Below are 17,685 nucleotides of genomic sequence, written 5' to 3' on the forward strand. Positions count from 1 at the left end.
CTTAATCTTGATGTTTCTGGTTTTTATTTCTCAAAATGTCTAAAAATTCAATACAGGGTAAAAAGAAGTCACAATTAAACAAAACATCAGTAGATCACAGAGTTCCATCTCAGCCCGCAGCAACATGAACACTCAGCAGACCAACTCAGCACAAAAAAAAAAGATGGTGGTTTTGACGCTCCACATAAAGACTGGCAACAACACAGACGATGTTATTTCAGGTCCACGCAGTCTGAGAAAGAAACAACTGTAGCTGATCTGTCGGCAGAGCGTGGATGGTTCACATGGTGTCTACAGGCAGGAAATCCGTCTATCTGGAGGAGTTGGAGCTGGAGCGAGAGCGGTGACGCCTGCGACCGGGGGATCTGGAGCGAGAGCGGCGGCGTGGAGGGGACCGTCTCCTTGGGGAGCGGGACCTGAACAACAACAACACAAACGACGTTATGGTGGAACAGCAGAAATAAGATACACACAGGTCTGAAAAATGAAAATAGTTTCTTGGTTATCATTAATATTACCTTCTCCTCATACGTGGTGGACTGCGACGCCACATAGGTGGAGGTGGGGGCATTCTGCGGGGGGGAGACAGTCTGCGAGGCGGAGGACGGACTCGCTGAGGCAGCACGGCAGCTGCAGTGATTTCCTGTCCGTCAATCTGACCTATTTATATCAGTCAACACAGTTAATCAGCATTGATTTCTGACACAGGTTTGTAACTTCATGCCAAATTATGAAGACGGCAAAAGGCAATGGAGACAGCCCTGTTGATTGTGTACTAAAATATCCAGTCTACGCCCCCTGTTGTTCAACACAAGGAAATGCATTTCTTTGCCAACAACACCACAGCCATAGAGGAGAGGCTGGCTCATTTCAGCTGATCCCCGTATTTTTGTTCTAGCTGTACTGATCTGACTTATCTCTTTCTCTCAGGGAGAGCTCAAAGGAGAAGCAGTGCGATAGTAATCTACTAAAACAAGAGCCCTACAGCAGAAATATCCCTGCACACACTGTACGTCCTTTGTTGGCTTATTGTAAGGTTTTATAAAGCAGTTCCTTGGAATATTGCCTTTAGGGAAAAAACGTTAAAATACATGTTTGGTAAAATTCAGTGCTTGCCTACCTCCATCCATGTGTTTCAGAGCCTTTTGAGCCTCTTCAGGGGTCTCATACTCCACATAAGCACGGCCCTTGGGCAGGTGTGGGTGGAACCTCTCCATCGGCATATCAACCATTTTGATTTTCCCATAATTAGAAAATATTTCTTGAATGTGTTCCTGTGAAAAACAAAGCAATATATTACCAGAAGTGCTTTAGCAAGTTTCAATCATCTATGACACACACAAAAAGCTGATAACAAAAGTAAGACATTTGTCATTTAATTTCTTAAATTACTTGAAACATCTACCTTACCTTGGTTACATTCCTGGTCAGCCGTCCTAAGTGAATTTTAGTTGGTTTCGGGGTCGGGCTTCTTTTCCTTCGATCCTTATCATCCCCCCTCTTCTCTGTTTTGGACCTGATTTGATAAACAAAACACTGAATAACTTCACCCAAACAAGTGATAATATGAGACAAATACTGTGCAGCTGGTGTTAGATGAAAGGTCATACGTAGAGCGAGAGCGGCGGCGGTTGTCATGGCGTCTGCGGCTGGGGCTGGGAGAGCCCGACGAGCTGGAGGAGGAGGAGGACCGTGAGCTAGAGGAACCAGAGCGACTGGAACCCGATGAGCTGGATCCACTTGAAGAACCTGAGCTGGAATCAGAGCTGCTGCTTGAAGTAGAGCTGGATCTGGACCTGGTCATCAACAAAACAAAAACATATGTTTGCACATTTCAGACAGATTTTATCACCGACATAAAATCCATAAGGAGAATTAAGCAAACCTGCTGCTGCTGCTGCCAGTGGAAGCACTGCGGCGCTTCCTTGCCTTCTCTCGTCCTCTCTCCTTGTCTCCTTCCTTGGTGCCAGTCTTTTCCTTCACTCTGTCTTTTGTTTTTTCCTCCTCCTTCCGCTTTGTGGGTGATGGTGCCCTGAGGTCAGTATGACAATCAGTCCATAACCCCCACATTTATATTAAAAGAATGATATCAGGACTTTTTTTTTAAAGAAAATGGATAAATAGAGTATAAATAACGCTCATTAACACAAAACACAGCACTGTCACAATACTGGTTACTATTACAAATTGAATATATTGTCAGTTACGTACAAATAATATTAACACTTAGAGTAACTGAAAATAGTTCAGACATTATTTGTCGAATGTTTTAATTACAAAAGGCTAGCATTTTTATGTGCTTATTTAAAACGGATATCAACAATCTGTTTCAAAAGCGGTGGGACTATGGTAACAAAGGACTGGAACATCTTCCAGCTTAAATGAAAGCCTACAGTTACACTGTTTGGTATATACAGAGTGGGAAAGAAGTTCCTTTTGGAGAAAGGGCTATTTTTTATTTGTACTGCTAGTATATAAATTGGGTTGTAATGTTTTTCGAATTGAAAGGGCGATTACGTTTTAATATTACTTCTGTTACACTAAAATCAAACTTTACCGCAAACCCTGCTAACGACATCCGCCGCCATTGAATTTTGATCGACAGACGCTTCAAAAAACACAAGGAGACGGTAGCTACGGCGCTTCTATTCACCGAATTACGTTCTCTACGTAAAGCCTATACACGAATAAAAAATATAGCAGAATTTCTGTATGTTATAAAAATGCAACATGAGTTGAAACTACCCTCTTCGTGTTCGAATAAAAACCTAAACTTACATTTTTTGTCGACGAGTCGAATCCACTCTTTCCTCTCGCGGTCTGAGAGAACGTCGCTCGGTGATGACGAGGGCGGAAGTTACGTAGCTACCCGAGTAGCAGTTACAGCTGATTTGTTTATTTTACGTTGTAGACGAAAATATGTGTTTGTGTGATTATGGCTGCATCGTAGCTATGCAAAGACTAAATGTTTCATCGTAGTCTGCGATACGATTTAACCACAGAGTTAACAGAAATCGAGCTTCCCTCTAGTGGTCAAGGTGAGTGCATTACTTTATAACGGTTTAGTGCTAGCTTATAGCTAGCACATCTATCTGTTATTTAGTTAGTTAAGCATGTAACACCGAGTTACTGAACAGCAACTGCCAGTGCAGTAAACATATGTTTAGCAAATCCTGGATTAAAATATGCTCATAATGAGTAGTATAATAATCTCGCTTCATTACCAATGTAACCAGTAAAGACATGTAACAAGAGAAATAACTTATTCTAAGTTAGTCCTAATATCTATTTAGACGTTAACTCAATCAACTACAGTGTTTACAACACAAATACAGCTCTCTGATTCACAGCAACATTTTATAAACTTAACTCACTAAGTGATATAAAATTTTAGAATGAGTGTTTTTGATAATGGCACTATAGTGCCATAGAGAGATGTTACTAGAAAATGCCCACAGCAGCAACATGTAAGCAGGCATACACATGTATGTTATATAAATGTAAATTCAAGCTTTTTTTCTGTTTAATGATTTAGAAATTAACACCTGAACTCACAGGTTTACTTTGGAATGAGAGACCATGGGCCGGCTGGATGAAGCTGCCAAGAAAAAAGTGGTGGAGCTGCGCAAAGCTGGTCTAAGTTTCCGTAAGATCAAAGCTGTGCTGGAGCTGGAGAACATCAAGGTGTCAGCTCAGGCCATTTACCTGTTCCTGCGGGAGTTCCAGGGGAGACCGCCAGGGAGAGTCCGACCGGTGGAGGCTGGAAGCATCACACCACCAACACAAGTGCAGGTTCGAACCGGTGGTATACAAGAGAGCTGGAATAATATTCATTTACAAAACCTACTTCAGGAGGCAGCTCACCATGCTAACTTTGCAGCAGCAGCAGCAGCCAAGCAGGTTTCCACAAATTCAGACACAAATGCAAATTCATCCAGTTGTTTGGAGACAAGTGGAGGCAGCAGGGCGGAGCGGGAAAAGCAGGGAAATAAGGAAGAAAACAGCATTCGGATTGTCAGCGTCACATCCCTTGCACAGCATAACCAACAGAGAGCTCCCCAGTCCACTGTAACAAGGACAGAGACAAGTGCTGTGTCCTCCCCACTGACAGCTTCTGGAGCTTTAATGCGAAAGAAAATTGCACCTTTTCCAGCCTCCAGTATAATGCTGGCAGCTCGAAAGAGACTTTTGGATAAAGCTTTATCACACAGATTGAAGGTACTTACACGGAGTTCACGTCTAACAATCATAAGCATGCAATTTATTGCATTTGAGTCTTAACTTTAATACATTGTTTTTTCAAACAGTCATTACACCCGATGACATTGTTGAGGAGAGATCCATCCACTGTCCAAAGTGCTGATTTGAGGAGCGCTATCCCACAGCCTCAAGAAACCTATGATCTGACCACTGACAAGGTGAGAATATAGCAGACCCCAAATGGAAGAAAAAAAATGGCAGTTGTGTACTCACTGTATTCCTGTTTTTACAGCCGTACCTTTATTTGTTTGTGTGCTAAATGTTATCCAATGATTGCTGTTTTATCAGGTGTAGAGGTAAATAGTAATGTTGTTTTTACTGCATTTTTATGGTTGAGCATAAGAAACATTTTTCTTTGTTACACAGACTGTTATGGAAAGTCAGCCTGGAAGTTCCAACACTCCCAGACGGGTCCTTACTCAGAGACCAGGACTATCTCTCCGTACTGTTCACCCTTCTCTTCGTGTTGGGATTCGTCCTCTTAATCGGCCTCCAGCACCACAAACATCCTCAGCACCTGGGGCTACTGTCATTCGTCTACAGAACCCTGGAGGCCAGGGGCCCTCCCGTAGTGATGGCAATCCGAGCCCGCAGCAGGGAGTCCAGGACTCTGGAGGACGAGGTGGTTTGCAGGATCAGATTCAGACCCTGGGCTCTGAGGTGCGCGGGTTGGGCCTGGCAGTGAAGATGCTGGTGGAGCAGCAGTGCCGTTTGGAGAGGGAACAGGCACAGCAGACACAGATTCAGAAGCAGATTCTGAGCACTCTACAGACCCTTGCCTCCAAAATGGTAAATTGTAGCCGTGTTCCACAGCACCATAACAAAACTCCATCACCCTCTGCTTTACCAGCAGCTTCTGCCTCTACCTCCTTTGGCCAAGATACCTTCAGTTTCAGTCAAGGCACGTACACTCAGTGCAGCCAAGCACAGCCCAGCTACAACTCTTTAGAAAGTTTAGAAAATATAGAAACCTTTAAACTGCCAGGGCTGAGCCCTACAAGCATTAATGGATTTTCACAATGTAGCAGTTCTGAGAGCCTTCCTCTCACTCACACTCCCCCTCAAACACAATCATACGCAGCTGCATATCCACAGCAGCAAACCGGTCAAACGCTCATCCCACCCTACACACAGTCCTATGTCCCCACATACAGCCAGTCACATCCTCAGACTTTCCGAGCACCTGAGAGTAAAACATCTGATTTCCCAAGCAGCTGTTCAGCAGGAAACTTCCAGGACTGCAGTGTGTCCAGTCAGGCAGGGATGAACTCCAACCGCTCATCACAGGATCAACCGATCAATTCTATTAAAGTGGAAGGACCCTAGGAGACTGCAGATTTCACAGTGTTTGGGGACCTTAAGGGCTTAAAACAAGTTTGTGCTATTGTTATTTAACAAACATTTTCATAAATAGCAAATATTGTAGCTTTTTTTATTTATTTCCAAAGTTAATTTTCGAATGAAACAAACATCAATATGTTATATTAATATAATATAATTAGTAATGTTGCATTGATTTGTCTGCATCGTAGGCAACATTTGATTTTGTATTGATTATTCTTGTATATTTAGGACTGTTGATACTTCTATGATAACCAATTAAAAAAAAAAAAATAAAAACAGAGATGGTTATGATCAAAAAGCATGCTGCCATCTGTGAGAAGCCGGTAATCTGCCGCAGCTAGTTTCCATCATAAAACATATATTTTGAGTTGTGTTCATTGTTTTTAGCTTTAGATCAATAAATGTGAGCAATGAGTGTCAAAGCTGTTCAACCTTTTAAAAAGCAGTGAACTCATATCCAGTTCTGATTGGTGTAATTGTTGCAGCCAAGTTACAGCTTGCTGTTTAATTGATTGTGTATAAATTTCATCTGATAATTGTTGTATTTCTCAGTGAAAGGTTACAGTAGATCGTACTGTAGAAGTGAATCGAAGGTGCTGTAGGAGGGCAGTGAGGATGAGAAAAATGTCCATTTTGGCCAGACTCTCACCTATGCAGAGCCCCTGAGCCTGTGACATAATGAAATCCCACAATCTCAAGTCGACAGATTCAGATTTCTTACTGAAAAATCAACAAACTTAGACTCACCTGCAGAGAATGGAAGAAAGATGTAGTCTTTAATCAGTCAGGACAATACACTATATACACAAGAATGCCTTTCCTGAGGAGGCTGAAACATACCATATATGTGTTACCCATTCATACCTTTGATGCTGTGACCTTACTGCCAAAACCAATTACCTGTATGTTCATTTACTGTGAGAAGTGAACTGGTTGATTTACAGCTACCACTGGAAGAAAACAAAAACAATACATGGAGACCATTTCAAACATACTGGTGTATTTAAGAAGCGTTTTAAGGCAATGGGTGAAATTAAGGTGATTTATTCTCAGTTCTTCATGCATGACTCATAGGTGGGTATCATGTACTTGATGTTTATAAAGGCATCAGGTCCTCCGAAGCGCTCAAACGTGCGCAGAGTCTCTTCAATAAGATTTCCGATGTTGGCTCCTGTGAACCAGGGAAGATGCATATTAGAAGAAAAAGAAAACAGTAAGCTTAACACAGTCTGGGTCATCAGAGATGAGGCCTTTAACTGACGTTTTAAGGAAAGTTTTTTTGTTTTATACCCTCAATCTTAGCAGTGTTAACCCTGCTTGTTCTGCAGGAACGTCACACCACCTCTCTATGAAGAGACGGAACTCACTTTTCTGGTTCTTGAAGAGGTTAAAAATAGGCAAGATCTGTCTGAAGTATGGAACCAGGGCCTCGCCCGCCTTGTCCCCAGATGTCACCAGGTGCTGCAGGACTTTCATGGTGCTGCACATCACAAGATAGTTCTTTGTGTTCAGCGCATCTGCAGGGACAGATATCCACCGTGAATCATGGGATATATTTCCACAGGTTGACCGCACTTTTCTCATCATGGAGCACAGTCAGGATAAAATGACGACAATAACAAAACACCTTCTCAGACTTACTCCTGATGGGTATAATGAGTTTAGGGATAACAGGAGTGATTCTGGGACCACCATGGTCCAGCAGGTCAAGACTTCCCTGGCAGGCAAAGAAGTGAAAGGGGTGAGAAGTCTCCGACAAACCATCAAAGAACAGGGGTAGGTAGTGGTGGTAGTCGATTGTGTCCATGTCCACCTGAGGACAGAAATAAACATTACAGCTAACTAATACATTGTTTCAGAAATGTGTAACAGAGTGGAGGTGATGACTGCGACAGCACCTACCTTCCATACTACACGTTTGCTACTTTGATTGTAGTCTAAGGCACATGGTAGTTGCCCGTGCTCATACATCTGGCGGAACTTGGTTTCTTGGATGGGGCGTTCTTCAAAGACCTTAGCAGATGAGGGACCTACCACCTATAGGCAGGCAGAGAGGAGAAAGAGGGAACCATTAAATGACCAGTAGTGCAAAGACACACAATGTGACAGATGTGCAGCCATCATTTATCACGTTTATAGTCACATTTCATGCATAGAAAATATTTTTAGACATTTGTTTTGTGTGTTTGTGTGTAAACACGTGTGCAAATGTAGGAAGAGACTATTTATAAAACTGACTCCTTTGTGTACTTTTACACCAACTAAACATAAGCAGTGACTGACTTAAATCCAACATCAAACACATATCTGAAAAAAGTTTCAGATTAGTTTACCATTGCCTGCAACAGGGCCGAGCGCTGACACATCGGTACAAACGCCATATGAGTGGAACATATAGAGCAGACTGTCTAAGCGATAAAGTCCAAAACGGGCACTAAACGCCACCAAAACGTCCTCCAACAAAATGGCATGCTGCTTAAAAACAGCCAGACAAGGTGCTGGGAGATCGGCACCACTTCAGCAACCGAGGCATGCCGAATGCCACTTTGGGATGTCGCCGTCATCACATACGGAAGTAAACAAAACACTTCACGTTATATATGTGTTAATAATACAAAAGCAGAAGACTGGGTATGAAACACAGTTTATGTTTTTTTAACAGATGAATATGTCAACAACAGTGGGCTATATGCTAATTTAGCCAGGAGAGTGGACTCTTATGTGATTATCCGTAAATTTTAAAATCCCAAACACCAAATGTTTGCTATTGTAAGAGATGAGAAAGGATTATGTGAATAAATCGCCCTCTCTTTCATCGGTAGTCAGTCTAAGTAAATGCTAAACTGCTAAAGCTAACAAGTGGACTATAACTGCACTCACCACGGCGTTCTTTAACAGCGCCTTGGTGGAAAAACCTTCCGCTTGTAGCTCATTGCTCCTCTTCAACATCTTTTTCCGTGTTGTTGTTATTATTATTATTTATTTATTTATCGCTCCCTTCAAAAAAAGCTACTGCTCAAAACGCTGCCCGTGTTTGTTGTCTTTTTTTTTCCAAGGGTTGCCAAGCAACTTCGTACACGCTGCTGTTACCATAGTTACTCCTGCTGAAAGTATGTGGATCACAAAGTGATGTGGTGGATCCTCCGAGATGAAAATACACACATAGCAATATATACAGCTTAATAATTATGCTTTGTGTTATTAGAAATACATAAAATACAGATTATATATGAGAATACAGAGAATCTGTATCAGCAATGATGCAGTGTGTATCTGTCAAATACCACACAGTAGCACAACCTCAACACACTCACTGAACCAGTGATTAACACACTTTTTCTAATAATGCATGATATATTCTGTATACAATAGTAATCTTACAGGTATGAAAATATAGAAAACAAAATAACACTCTGACCCAGATTCAATCTCTGTCTAGAGATTAAATTTCACTTAATGAGGTGGTAAAACGTGTGAGTGGTAGCTTAATCCAGGCTCACACCTGGCAGCATTTCTAGTGCCAACACAGGACTCAGTGACCTTTAAACGAGTTTTTATTTTTTTTTCCCTTTATCTGAAATGTTAGAAATATTTTCGAATGCTTTCTTTTTCTTTTTCTTTTTTTTGAAACTGTCTACAAACAAGCAGCCTGATCTATGACATTTACATATTATTTACATTTCTTCCCAGCAACAAACTTTGAACCACTGAATGAAAAAGTGCCTAAAATAAACACTTTAATGTCAGAGACTGGGGGTTGTTATATATATATATATACACTGTATATATATATATATATATATATATATATATATATACAGTGTATATATATATATATATATATATACACTGTATATATATATATATATATATATATATATATACACACAATAATTTATATATTGTGTACTTTATATTAAACAAAAGTCTCAGTGCAGTTCTGAAAGAAGGAGGGACTATATAGCACCTCCCACACAGGTGCATCTGAGGCAACAGGACAAAACCAGAAACTCTGGTTGGGTTTACTTTGTCCTGGAAGATAAAGACCTCTGTGAAACACATTTACACACTTCTGCATAGTGGTGCCGGGACTGTAGTATCATGTTTGAAGACTGTCTTCAGTTCTCCACTACAGCCTCCCTGTTGGGTATCATTATCACTCTGCTGGTTTTCCACCATCTGTACTCTGTCTTTGGGTCTCAGGAGAAGAGGGGGCCTCCAGGACCCAGACCTCTTCCTCTGCTTGGTAACCTGCTTCAGGTGGACCTCAAGAGACTCGACAAAAGTCTTTTTGATGTAAGAAAAGTGATGTTTGTCTTCAACAGAACATTTCTGTCTGTGTCATATTTACATGTATAATTATCCTTAGCTGTCAGAGAAATATGGATCAGTGTTCACGGTGCACTTTGGACCAAAGAAGGTGGTTGTCCTGGCTGGTTACAGGACCGTCAAACAGGCTCTCGTTAACCATGCTGTCGAGTTTGGAAACAGAGAAGTCACTCCTATTTTCTACGATTTCACCAAAGGAAATGGTAAAACATGTTTGGCTGAATCTGTACTTTTGTGTTTGTCCTTAAAATAAGAAGAGTTCACCTCTTTGGTCTGCAGGCATCCTGTTTACCAACGGAGACACATGGAAGGAAATGAGACGTTTTGCTTTGGCGACACTAAAAGATTTTGGAATGGGCAAGAAGATCAGTGAAGATAAAATCATTGAGGAGTGTCACTACCTGATTAAGGAATTTGAAGCACATGGAGGTAAGATGACATCCTCCAAAGCAGTGTTAAGAAGCAGCACAAGCTGGATCCGAAGCCTGAAGCCATGGCTGTAAGGCATTAACTTTCACAATATATAAATATGTATTATTCACAGTGTTTCTTCCTCCCAGGTAAACCCTTCTACAACCACCAGGTGATTCATTTTGCCGCCTCAAACATCATATCGGCTATTATGTTTGGAAAACGGTTCGAGTACAGTGACCCTGTCTTCTGTGCTATGGTGGAAAGAGACAATGAGTCCATCCGTCTGACAGGGTCTGCTTCCCTCCTGGTAAAACTAAATGATTGACACTGCTAAGCATAACCTGCTGCCAATTTGTTAATTATGTGTCGTTCTTTACAGATATACAACCTATTTCCTTGGCTGGGCCCGTGTCTTAAAAACTGGAGGGATTTGATGAAGAACGTGGAGGCCAACAAGACAGTCACCAGGAAGATAATAGCAGAGCTGAAGGAGTCTTTGAACCCTGACATGTGCAGATGTTTTGTTGATGCGTTTCTTATTCATAAGAAAAATCTGGAGGTGAGGTATTTCATTCCCTCTAGCCACTCCCTCAGACTGATAATGTCCAGTCAATAACTGTCTTTTTTGTGTGTCACAAAAGGAGTCTCAGACCCAGAATCCACACTATCACGACGACAACCTGCTGTACACTGTGGTGAATTTGTTCGCTGCTGGAACCGACACAACAGGGAACACACTTCAGTGGTGTCTGCTCTACATGGCCAAGTACCCTCATATTCAAGGTGCTGAAACACTCCCACAGACTAGTCCCGGTCTAACTGCGCTCACTTGAAGCTATCATGCTCTGTGCATCCAGACCAGGTTCAGGAAGAGCTGAGCAGGGTGGTTGGAAGTCGTCATGTTCGTGTAGAAGACAGGAAGAACCTGCCGTACACTGATGCTGTCATCCATGAGTCACATAGGCTCGCCAACATCGTCCCCATGGCCATCCCTCACCGAACGAGCCGAGACGTCACCTTTCAGGGTCACTTCATCAAAGAGGTCTGCCTCTCTCATCAGCACAGGTGTGGATGTTGTTGGATGGCGTCTCTGACAATTGTGTTTTCGCTGTGGTTGCCTTTCAGGGAACTACTGTGTTTCCTCTTCTTACTTCAGTCCTGTATGATGAGAGTCAATGGGAAAACCCGCACACGTTCAATCCTTCACACTTCCTGGATAAGGAGGGGAAATTTATCAGGAGAGAGGCCTTCATGCCCTTTTCTGCAGGTTTGTTTTTAAACACGGCACAGGTTCCATACTTGTACACACATTCACCTCTTCTTCCTTCCTGCAGGTCGGAGGGCGTGTCTTGGAGAAAGTCTGGCTAGAATGGAGCTCTTCCTCTTCTTCACCTCCCTCCTTCAGAGTTTTCGTTTCACTCCTCCACCTGGAGTTTCAGAGGAGGACCTGGATCTGACGCCAGTTGTGGGCTTCACCCTCGCCCCTTTGTCTCAGCAGCTGTGTGCTGTCAGCCGGCAATAAAGAGGACGACTGTTGATTATTGTGTTCATAGATGATGTGATGGTTACACCTAGTGGCCATTAAGTGAACAGCAGGCTGTGTTGCTCATGCTTGTATTGTGTTTGTCTGTGTGAATAAAGACGAACTATTCAGACTCCCGTGGTTATCAGCTTGTTATTTGAACAAATATAAGAAAATGAAATGAGATATTGTGTTATACACTCCTGATGACATCATTTATTGTTATTAAAATTCACATCCTGTTACATACATTTGTATCACAGATCATGTTAGGTTCACTTTTTATGTATCTTAAACATCCAGGATTCACACAAGAAAACATGACTTTGGTTTCTTTGATTAAAAAGTGTGATTAAAAACATCAACAACATCAAAATCTAGGTGCATAATTTACGTGCATTTTCCCTTTAATTTCAATTTTTACATAAACTACTGTCCAAAAATCTGAAGCAGTCTCCTCCTGTCTGATCTGAACTCTGATATCTGTGTTGAAATGGGGACATCTACTGGCATCATTAGTACATAACACCCCAATGCCATCATCATCATCACACATCAGCTCTCTTCTTCATTGTTGATGGACAGCACACAGGCACACAGCTTATGAGGAGAAGGAGGGAGGGTAAAGCCCACAGCTGGTGTCAGATCCAGGTCCTCCTCTGAGACTCCAGGCGGAGGAGTGAAACGAAAGCGCTGAAGGATGGAGGTGAAGAAGAGGAAGAGCTCCATCTTTGCGAGACTCTCTCCGAGACACAACCTGCGACCTGTAAGAACAAAGAGTTTCACTTTGAAATCCAATCACACTTGTGTAGGTGTACATTATTAAGGATCTATGAAGATGTCACACCTGCAGAAAAGGGCATGAAAGCATCTCTTTTGATAAATTTCCCCTCCTTATCCAGGAAGTGAGAAGGGTTAAAAGTGTGTGGGCTCTCCCATTCGCTCTCATCAAACAGGACAGAGGTGAGGAGGGGAAACACAGTGGTTCCCTGCGGGGACAGAAGAGAACAGGACATGCAGAGAAGTCCGTATGTCCAGAAACATAATGTTTTGTGGAAACAACACCTTGAGAGCTTCTCACCTCTTTGATGAAGTGTCCCTGGAAGACGATGTCTCGGCTGGTTTTGTGAGGAATGGCCATTGGGACGATGTTAGCCAGTCTCTGTACCTCATGGATGACAGCATCAGTGTATGGCAGGCTTTTCCGGTCATCTACCCGCACCTGACGGCTTCCTATCACTGTTCTCAGCTCTTCCTGGACACGATCTGCAGAGAGAAAACCAATGAGATTAACCTAAAGGTGTCAAGACTCACTCCGGCCTCATCTCTGACTCCTCACCTTGTATATGTGGATATTTAGCCATTAGCAGTAAGCCCCATCTCAGTGTGGTTGCTGTGGTATCAGTACCAGCAGAAAACAGGTTGGTCACTGTGAACAGCAAGTTCTGCTCATGGTAGTGAGTGTCCTTAACACAAGAGTCCTAGAAGAAGGAGCACTCACAGTTTTATTATGACATAAAAGACGATTAGAAATGTGTCATCTTACCTCTTCTTTCTGCTTCCGAATCAAAAAACAGTCCACCAGCCCTCTGCATGTATGAGGGTTCAGTGTCTCTTTCAGATGCTTGATTAAATCTGTCACATCTCTGACAGTCATCTCAACATTCTTCAATATCACCTGACGGTTTTTAATCCAGTGGACGAGCCTGGGAAACATGTTGTAGAGCTGTGAAAGGACAAAAACTAAATTAATTTAACCCACAGAGGGTCTATTTAAAAGGACTGTCAAGGTGGAAAAACACATTTTACTACTGTCTAACATTAACCTTACGCAGTCAAACATCATGATCACTTAAATGACCCTTTGTGTCAATCATTTTCAAACATGTTGCAATGTCAGCTCACCTGGATCGCCGGAGAGCCTACAATCCGTATGGTCTCGTTGGCTCGACTCACCAAGTTTTTGAATCGAGGGTCGTCATATTCAAATCTGCTTCCATACACGATGGAGGAGATGATATTTGATGTGGCGTAATTCAAAGGACGTGTTGTATCGAATGGTTTCCCTGTAAAACCCAATGAGTGGCCATTATCAGTGGTATAATTATGTCCAATAGGGCTTTCTAGTTGGTATCAGTAGGCCAGAACACACATCATCTTCTATTGTGAAGAGATAATATTATTTCTGTGTAGATCACCATGTCAGCGTTAACATCAAACGTCATACCTTCGTGCTTTTCAAACATTTGGATCAGATGACCACACTCCTCGAGGATTTTATCCTCTGCAACTCTTTTGCCCATCCCAAAGTCTCTGAGAGTGCTGAGGGCGAAACGTCTCATCTCCTTCCACGACTCTCCGTTTGCAAACAGAATTCCTAATCCATGAGACATAATGCTCATTAGAGATTCTAACCAACAAACTACGCTGCAAAAAAGTTGCTTGGTAAAGGAAGATCCTACCATGTCCTCGATTTGTGTCTTGAAATATCGGGGTGATGTCTCTGTCCCCAAACACATCTGCATTGTTGACCAGAGCCTCTTTGACTGTCTTGTATCCAGCCAGGACAACCACTTTACTGGTTCCAAAGTAAACCGTAAAAACGGATCCATATATCTTTGAAAGCTGGAGACAATTGATACATTTACAACAAATGAACTGATGTTCAACAAAGAGTCTTGTTTTGAGCGAGCATGGCTAACTCACCTCACACAGCGTTCTGTAGGGTCTCTTGAGATCAAGCTGCAACAGGTTTCCAAGGATGGGCAGGCGCCTCGGCCCTGGAGGTTCAATCCCCACCTTCCCAAAGGTGAAACTAGCAGAGACCAGATAAAGTACAAGCAGCAGAACAACGACGCCCAAAACAGTGGTGGGACTGGAGCAGAAAAAGAAGATACAATCCTCCAAAAGACCCATTTGCTCTGCTGTTAAAGGGTAAATGGCTTCTACACCCACTGGCCTCTCACTGGGCTGTTTATGCTGCTCTTAACTCCACAATGGAATACCATGACCCCGCCCCTTAGGGCTGTTAACACGCACAGAGACACATCTCATAGGAGCTTCACACGAGGAGGCTACAAGACTAGTTTGACCAGGGTATTAGGGGCTAATCAGATTTCAACCAGTTGCTGTTTGAAATGGAAAACACTGGTTGTTGTTGTGTTATACGTCAGGACTGAGCGCTCTGCTGCGAATACATTGGATGCTACACATTGTGTTTACTTTAAAGTTATCTACACCAGTAACCTAAAGAGGTATTCAGGTTTGACCTTTTGGACTTTTGGACTCTTACAGCCAGGCAGCTTTGTTGTGGTGTTTAAATGCTTCAATCACAGATAAATAAATGATTTGACTTGTTCTGTGACTGACCAAAAAAAAATAAATTCTACTCAGGAAAACAGACTGCACATAACATGAAACTATAATACAACACCAAGATTTAAACACACTTGCTGGCCTAGAGCGGATGTATAAAACAAACATTAACCCTTTAACAACTCCAGCCAGTCAGGCCATAAATTCACCTCAGTGGGAAGCTATAGCTCACATACCATAAGTCAAGGGTAGAGAAGATTGAAGCAAGGCGTCTGGACTTGTAGAGTTTTCTTGAAGACGTTTCGCTGCTCATCCAAGCAGCTTCATCAGTTCTAACTGTTTGGTGGGGAAACATGGTTTATATGTGTTTACAGACCTCAGTGGGGGGGTCTGGGTAAAACTTAAAAAACAATAGCACTAAATGTTTCCATACTTACCTGTGATGTTCTGGCTGACTGGGCCCGGTGTGTCTAACGACTGGCTAACGACTATGAAACTGCCGGAGGGGGACTGGTTGACAGCCCTTTGTTCTTACTGTGAGTATGTGCAAACTTCCTGGGAATGGATGGAATCACTGCATCGTATGTGGTAGAAAGATGATGTCTGAGGCCACCACCTCTGTTAAGGGAAGGTTTTTCCAGCTTAACATAGATGGCTTCCTTGACTCCTCTTTCATACCACCTTTCCTCCCTGTCTAAAATGTGAACATTGTCGTCCTCAAAGGAGTGTCCTTTGTCTTTGAGGTTTGAGGAGGTCCTTGAGGTACAACATCTAAAGTCATTATTCTGACATTCAGAGGTCAAAAGTTTGACTTTTAGAAAAAACAAAAACTGATCATTCTTCCTCAAATCAGGACATCTGTCTACAAACAGAGGACTGTGTCCATAAATGTTGGGCCTTTAACTGCATTTCCTGAACTTCAAACAAAGATAAAGTGAGTGAAGTTTGTGCACTGCACAGTAACAATCTCTTGGTTTTAACTTTTAAGGTATATCACAGCAGTGGTGTCTGTGTAAATTCAATCATGCTGCCATGTTCCCAGTACCTCTTTCTCTCTGTTACACACACAGACACACAAACACACCATGTGAAATGCATAGCTGCAAAAAAAATATACAAAATATACAAAAACATCTCAAAGGTCTTGCTGTTCTAGGTCCAGTTCCCCATTCTGTGCAGTTTGGTCTCCTCTAAATGCAACACAACTTAAAAAACATTCTCGTGTGTCACACAATAGTTCAGGATTTCCTTCTACAGAGACTAGTTATCCGATATCCACTGGTTTGACACCTGGAATCAAAATGGGGGACGTACTACATGTACTAGAAAAGAACTGAATCTACTCTGAGGACTTGAGTAAGGACGGTTTCTGTTGTTCACTAGCAGCTGTGCTGCTCTCCAAGTATCATGCATTTTGTAGTCATGTTCTATACGTGCATTCATTCATTTATGATCCCCAGTCTTTAAAACGAGTGGTTTTAGTAGCATGTCACATAACGTGCACATTTAGAGGCTCCTATGGATGACCAGTCCTTAGACAGCTCCGTAGACCTCTGTGAAACACATTTACACACTTTCATTTCTGCATAGCGTTGCCATCGCAGGACTGTAGCATCATGTTTGAAGACTGTCTTCAGTTCTCCACTACAGCCTCCCTGTTGGGTATCATTATCACTCTGCTGGTTTTCCACCATCTGTACTCTGTCTTTGGGTCTCAGGAGAAGAGGGGGCCTCCAGGACCCAGACCTCTTCCTCTGCTTGGTAACCTGCTTCAGGTGGACCTCAAGAGACTCGACAAAAGCCTTTTTGATGTAAGAAAAGTGATGTTTGTCTTCAACAAAACATTTCTGTCTGTGTCATATTTACATGTATAATTATCCTTAGCTGTCAGAGAAATATGGATCAGTGTTCATGGTGCACTTTGGACCAAAGAAGGTGGTTGTCCTGGCTGGTTACAGGACCGTCAAACAAGCTCTCCTTAACCATGCCGTCGAGTTTGGAAACAGAGAAGTCACTCCTATTTTCTACGATTTCACCAAAGGAAATGGTAAAACATGTTTGGCTGAATCTGTACTTTTGTGTTTGTCCTTAAAATAAGAAGAGTTCACATCTTTGGTCTGCAGGCATCCTGTTTACCAACGGAGACACATGGAAGGAAATGAGACGTTTTGCTTTGGCGACACTGAAAGATTTTGGAATGGGCAAAAAGATCAGTGAAGATAAAATCATTGAGGAGTGTCACTACCTGATTAAGGAATTTGAAGCACATGGCGGTAAGATGACGTCCTCCAAAGCACAGGTGTGGATGTAACTTAACATAATGGATGTTGTTGAACAGCATTTGTGGGCTTCACCCTCGCCCCTTTGTCTCAGCAGCTGTGTGCTGTCAGCCGGCAATAAAGTGGACGACTGTTGATTATTGTGTTTATAGATGATGTGATGGTTACACCTAGTGGCCATTAAGTGAACAGCAGGCTGTGTTGCTCATGCTTGCTTGTATA

General features: G+C 42.4%; 6 protein-coding genes across 7 annotated transcripts; 3 read left to right on the forward strand and 3 right to left on the reverse strand.

Annotated features, from left to right (window-relative positions):
• Window position 1: 1 nt before the first annotated feature.
• On the reverse strand, window positions 2-2,840 carry LOC114439539 (RNA-binding protein with serine-rich domain 1-like). The gene is made up of 7 exons (XM_028411557.1): window positions 2,779-2,840; window positions 1,886-2,032; window positions 1,611-1,796; window positions 1,411-1,516; window positions 1,121-1,274; window positions 519-660; window positions 2-416 (listed from the first exon to the last, which is right to left on the reverse strand). Coding segments are annotated over exons 1-7 (843 nt in total). The 5' UTR covers window positions 2,781-2,840; the 3' UTR covers window positions 2-310.
• A 34-nt stretch (window positions 2,841-2,874) lies between these two features.
• LOC114440501 (uncharacterized) lies at window positions 2,875-5,621 on the forward strand. 2 transcript variants are annotated; one of them, XM_028412971.1, is made up of 4 exons: window positions 2,875-3,038; window positions 3,536-4,218; window positions 4,308-4,418; window positions 4,627-5,621. In XM_028412971.1, exons 2-4 carry the CDS (start codon window positions 3,580-3,582, stop codon window positions 5,584-5,586), a joined length of 1,710 nt encoding a protein of 569 aa, XP_028268772.1. In that variant the 5' UTR covers window positions 2,875-3,038; window positions 3,536-3,579; the 3' UTR covers window positions 5,587-5,621. The 2 variants fall into 2 exon arrangements, with proteins under 2 accessions (XP_028268772.1, XP_028268773.1); XM_028412972.1 differs by having other exon boundaries at window positions 3,558-4,218.
• A 1,016-nt stretch (window positions 5,622-6,637) lies between these two features.
• pacrg (PARK2 co-regulated) lies at window positions 6,638-8,648 on the reverse strand. Its single transcript, XM_028412974.1, has 5 exons — window positions 8,485-8,648; window positions 7,507-7,641; window positions 7,246-7,417; window positions 6,972-7,121; window positions 6,638-6,775 (listed from the first exon to the last, which is right to left on the reverse strand). Exons 1-5 carry the CDS (start codon window positions 8,551-8,553, stop codon window positions 6,654-6,656), a joined length of 648 nt encoding a protein of 215 aa, XP_028268775.1. The 5' UTR covers window positions 8,554-8,648; the 3' UTR covers window positions 6,638-6,653.
• Window positions 8,649-9,705: 1,057 nt separating this feature from the next.
• On the forward strand, window positions 9,706-11,869 carry LOC114440502 (cytochrome P450 2K1-like). The gene is made up of 9 exons (XM_028412973.1): window positions 9,706-9,900; window positions 9,974-10,136; window positions 10,213-10,362; window positions 10,494-10,654; window positions 10,727-10,906; window positions 10,989-11,130; window positions 11,205-11,389; window positions 11,473-11,614; window positions 11,682-11,869. The coding sequence occupies exons 1-9, from the start codon at window positions 9,706-9,708 to the stop codon at window positions 11,867-11,869; spliced, it is 1,506 nt and encodes a 501-aa protein (XP_028268774.1).
• A 555-nt stretch (window positions 11,870-12,424) lies between these two features.
• Window positions 12,425-14,785, reverse strand: LOC114439916 (cytochrome P450 2K1-like). The gene is made up of 9 exons (XM_028412114.1): window positions 14,576-14,785; window positions 14,332-14,494; window positions 14,097-14,246; window positions 13,775-13,935; window positions 13,416-13,595; window positions 13,209-13,350; window positions 12,951-13,135; window positions 12,717-12,858; window positions 12,425-12,633 (listed from the first exon to the last, which is right to left on the reverse strand). The coding sequence occupies exons 1-9, from the start codon at window positions 14,783-14,785 to the stop codon at window positions 12,425-12,427; spliced, it is 1,542 nt and encodes a 513-aa protein (XP_028267915.1).
• Window positions 14,786-16,800: 2,015 nt separating this feature from the next.
• On the forward strand, window positions 16,801-17,584 carry LOC114439917 (cytochrome P450 2K1-like). Its single transcript, XM_028412116.1, has 4 exons — window positions 16,801-16,995; window positions 17,069-17,231; window positions 17,308-17,457; window positions 17,523-17,584. Exons 1-4 carry the CDS (start codon window positions 16,801-16,803, stop codon window positions 17,582-17,584), a joined length of 570 nt encoding a protein of 189 aa, XP_028267917.1.
• Window positions 17,585-17,685: the final 101 nt, after the last annotated feature.

This window comes from Parambassis ranga, chromosome 8, assembly GCF_900634625.1.
Source record: "Parambassis ranga chromosome 8, fParRan2.1, whole genome shotgun sequence".
Classification (NCBI taxonomy): Eukaryota; Metazoa; Chordata; class Actinopteri; family Ambassidae; genus Parambassis; species Parambassis ranga.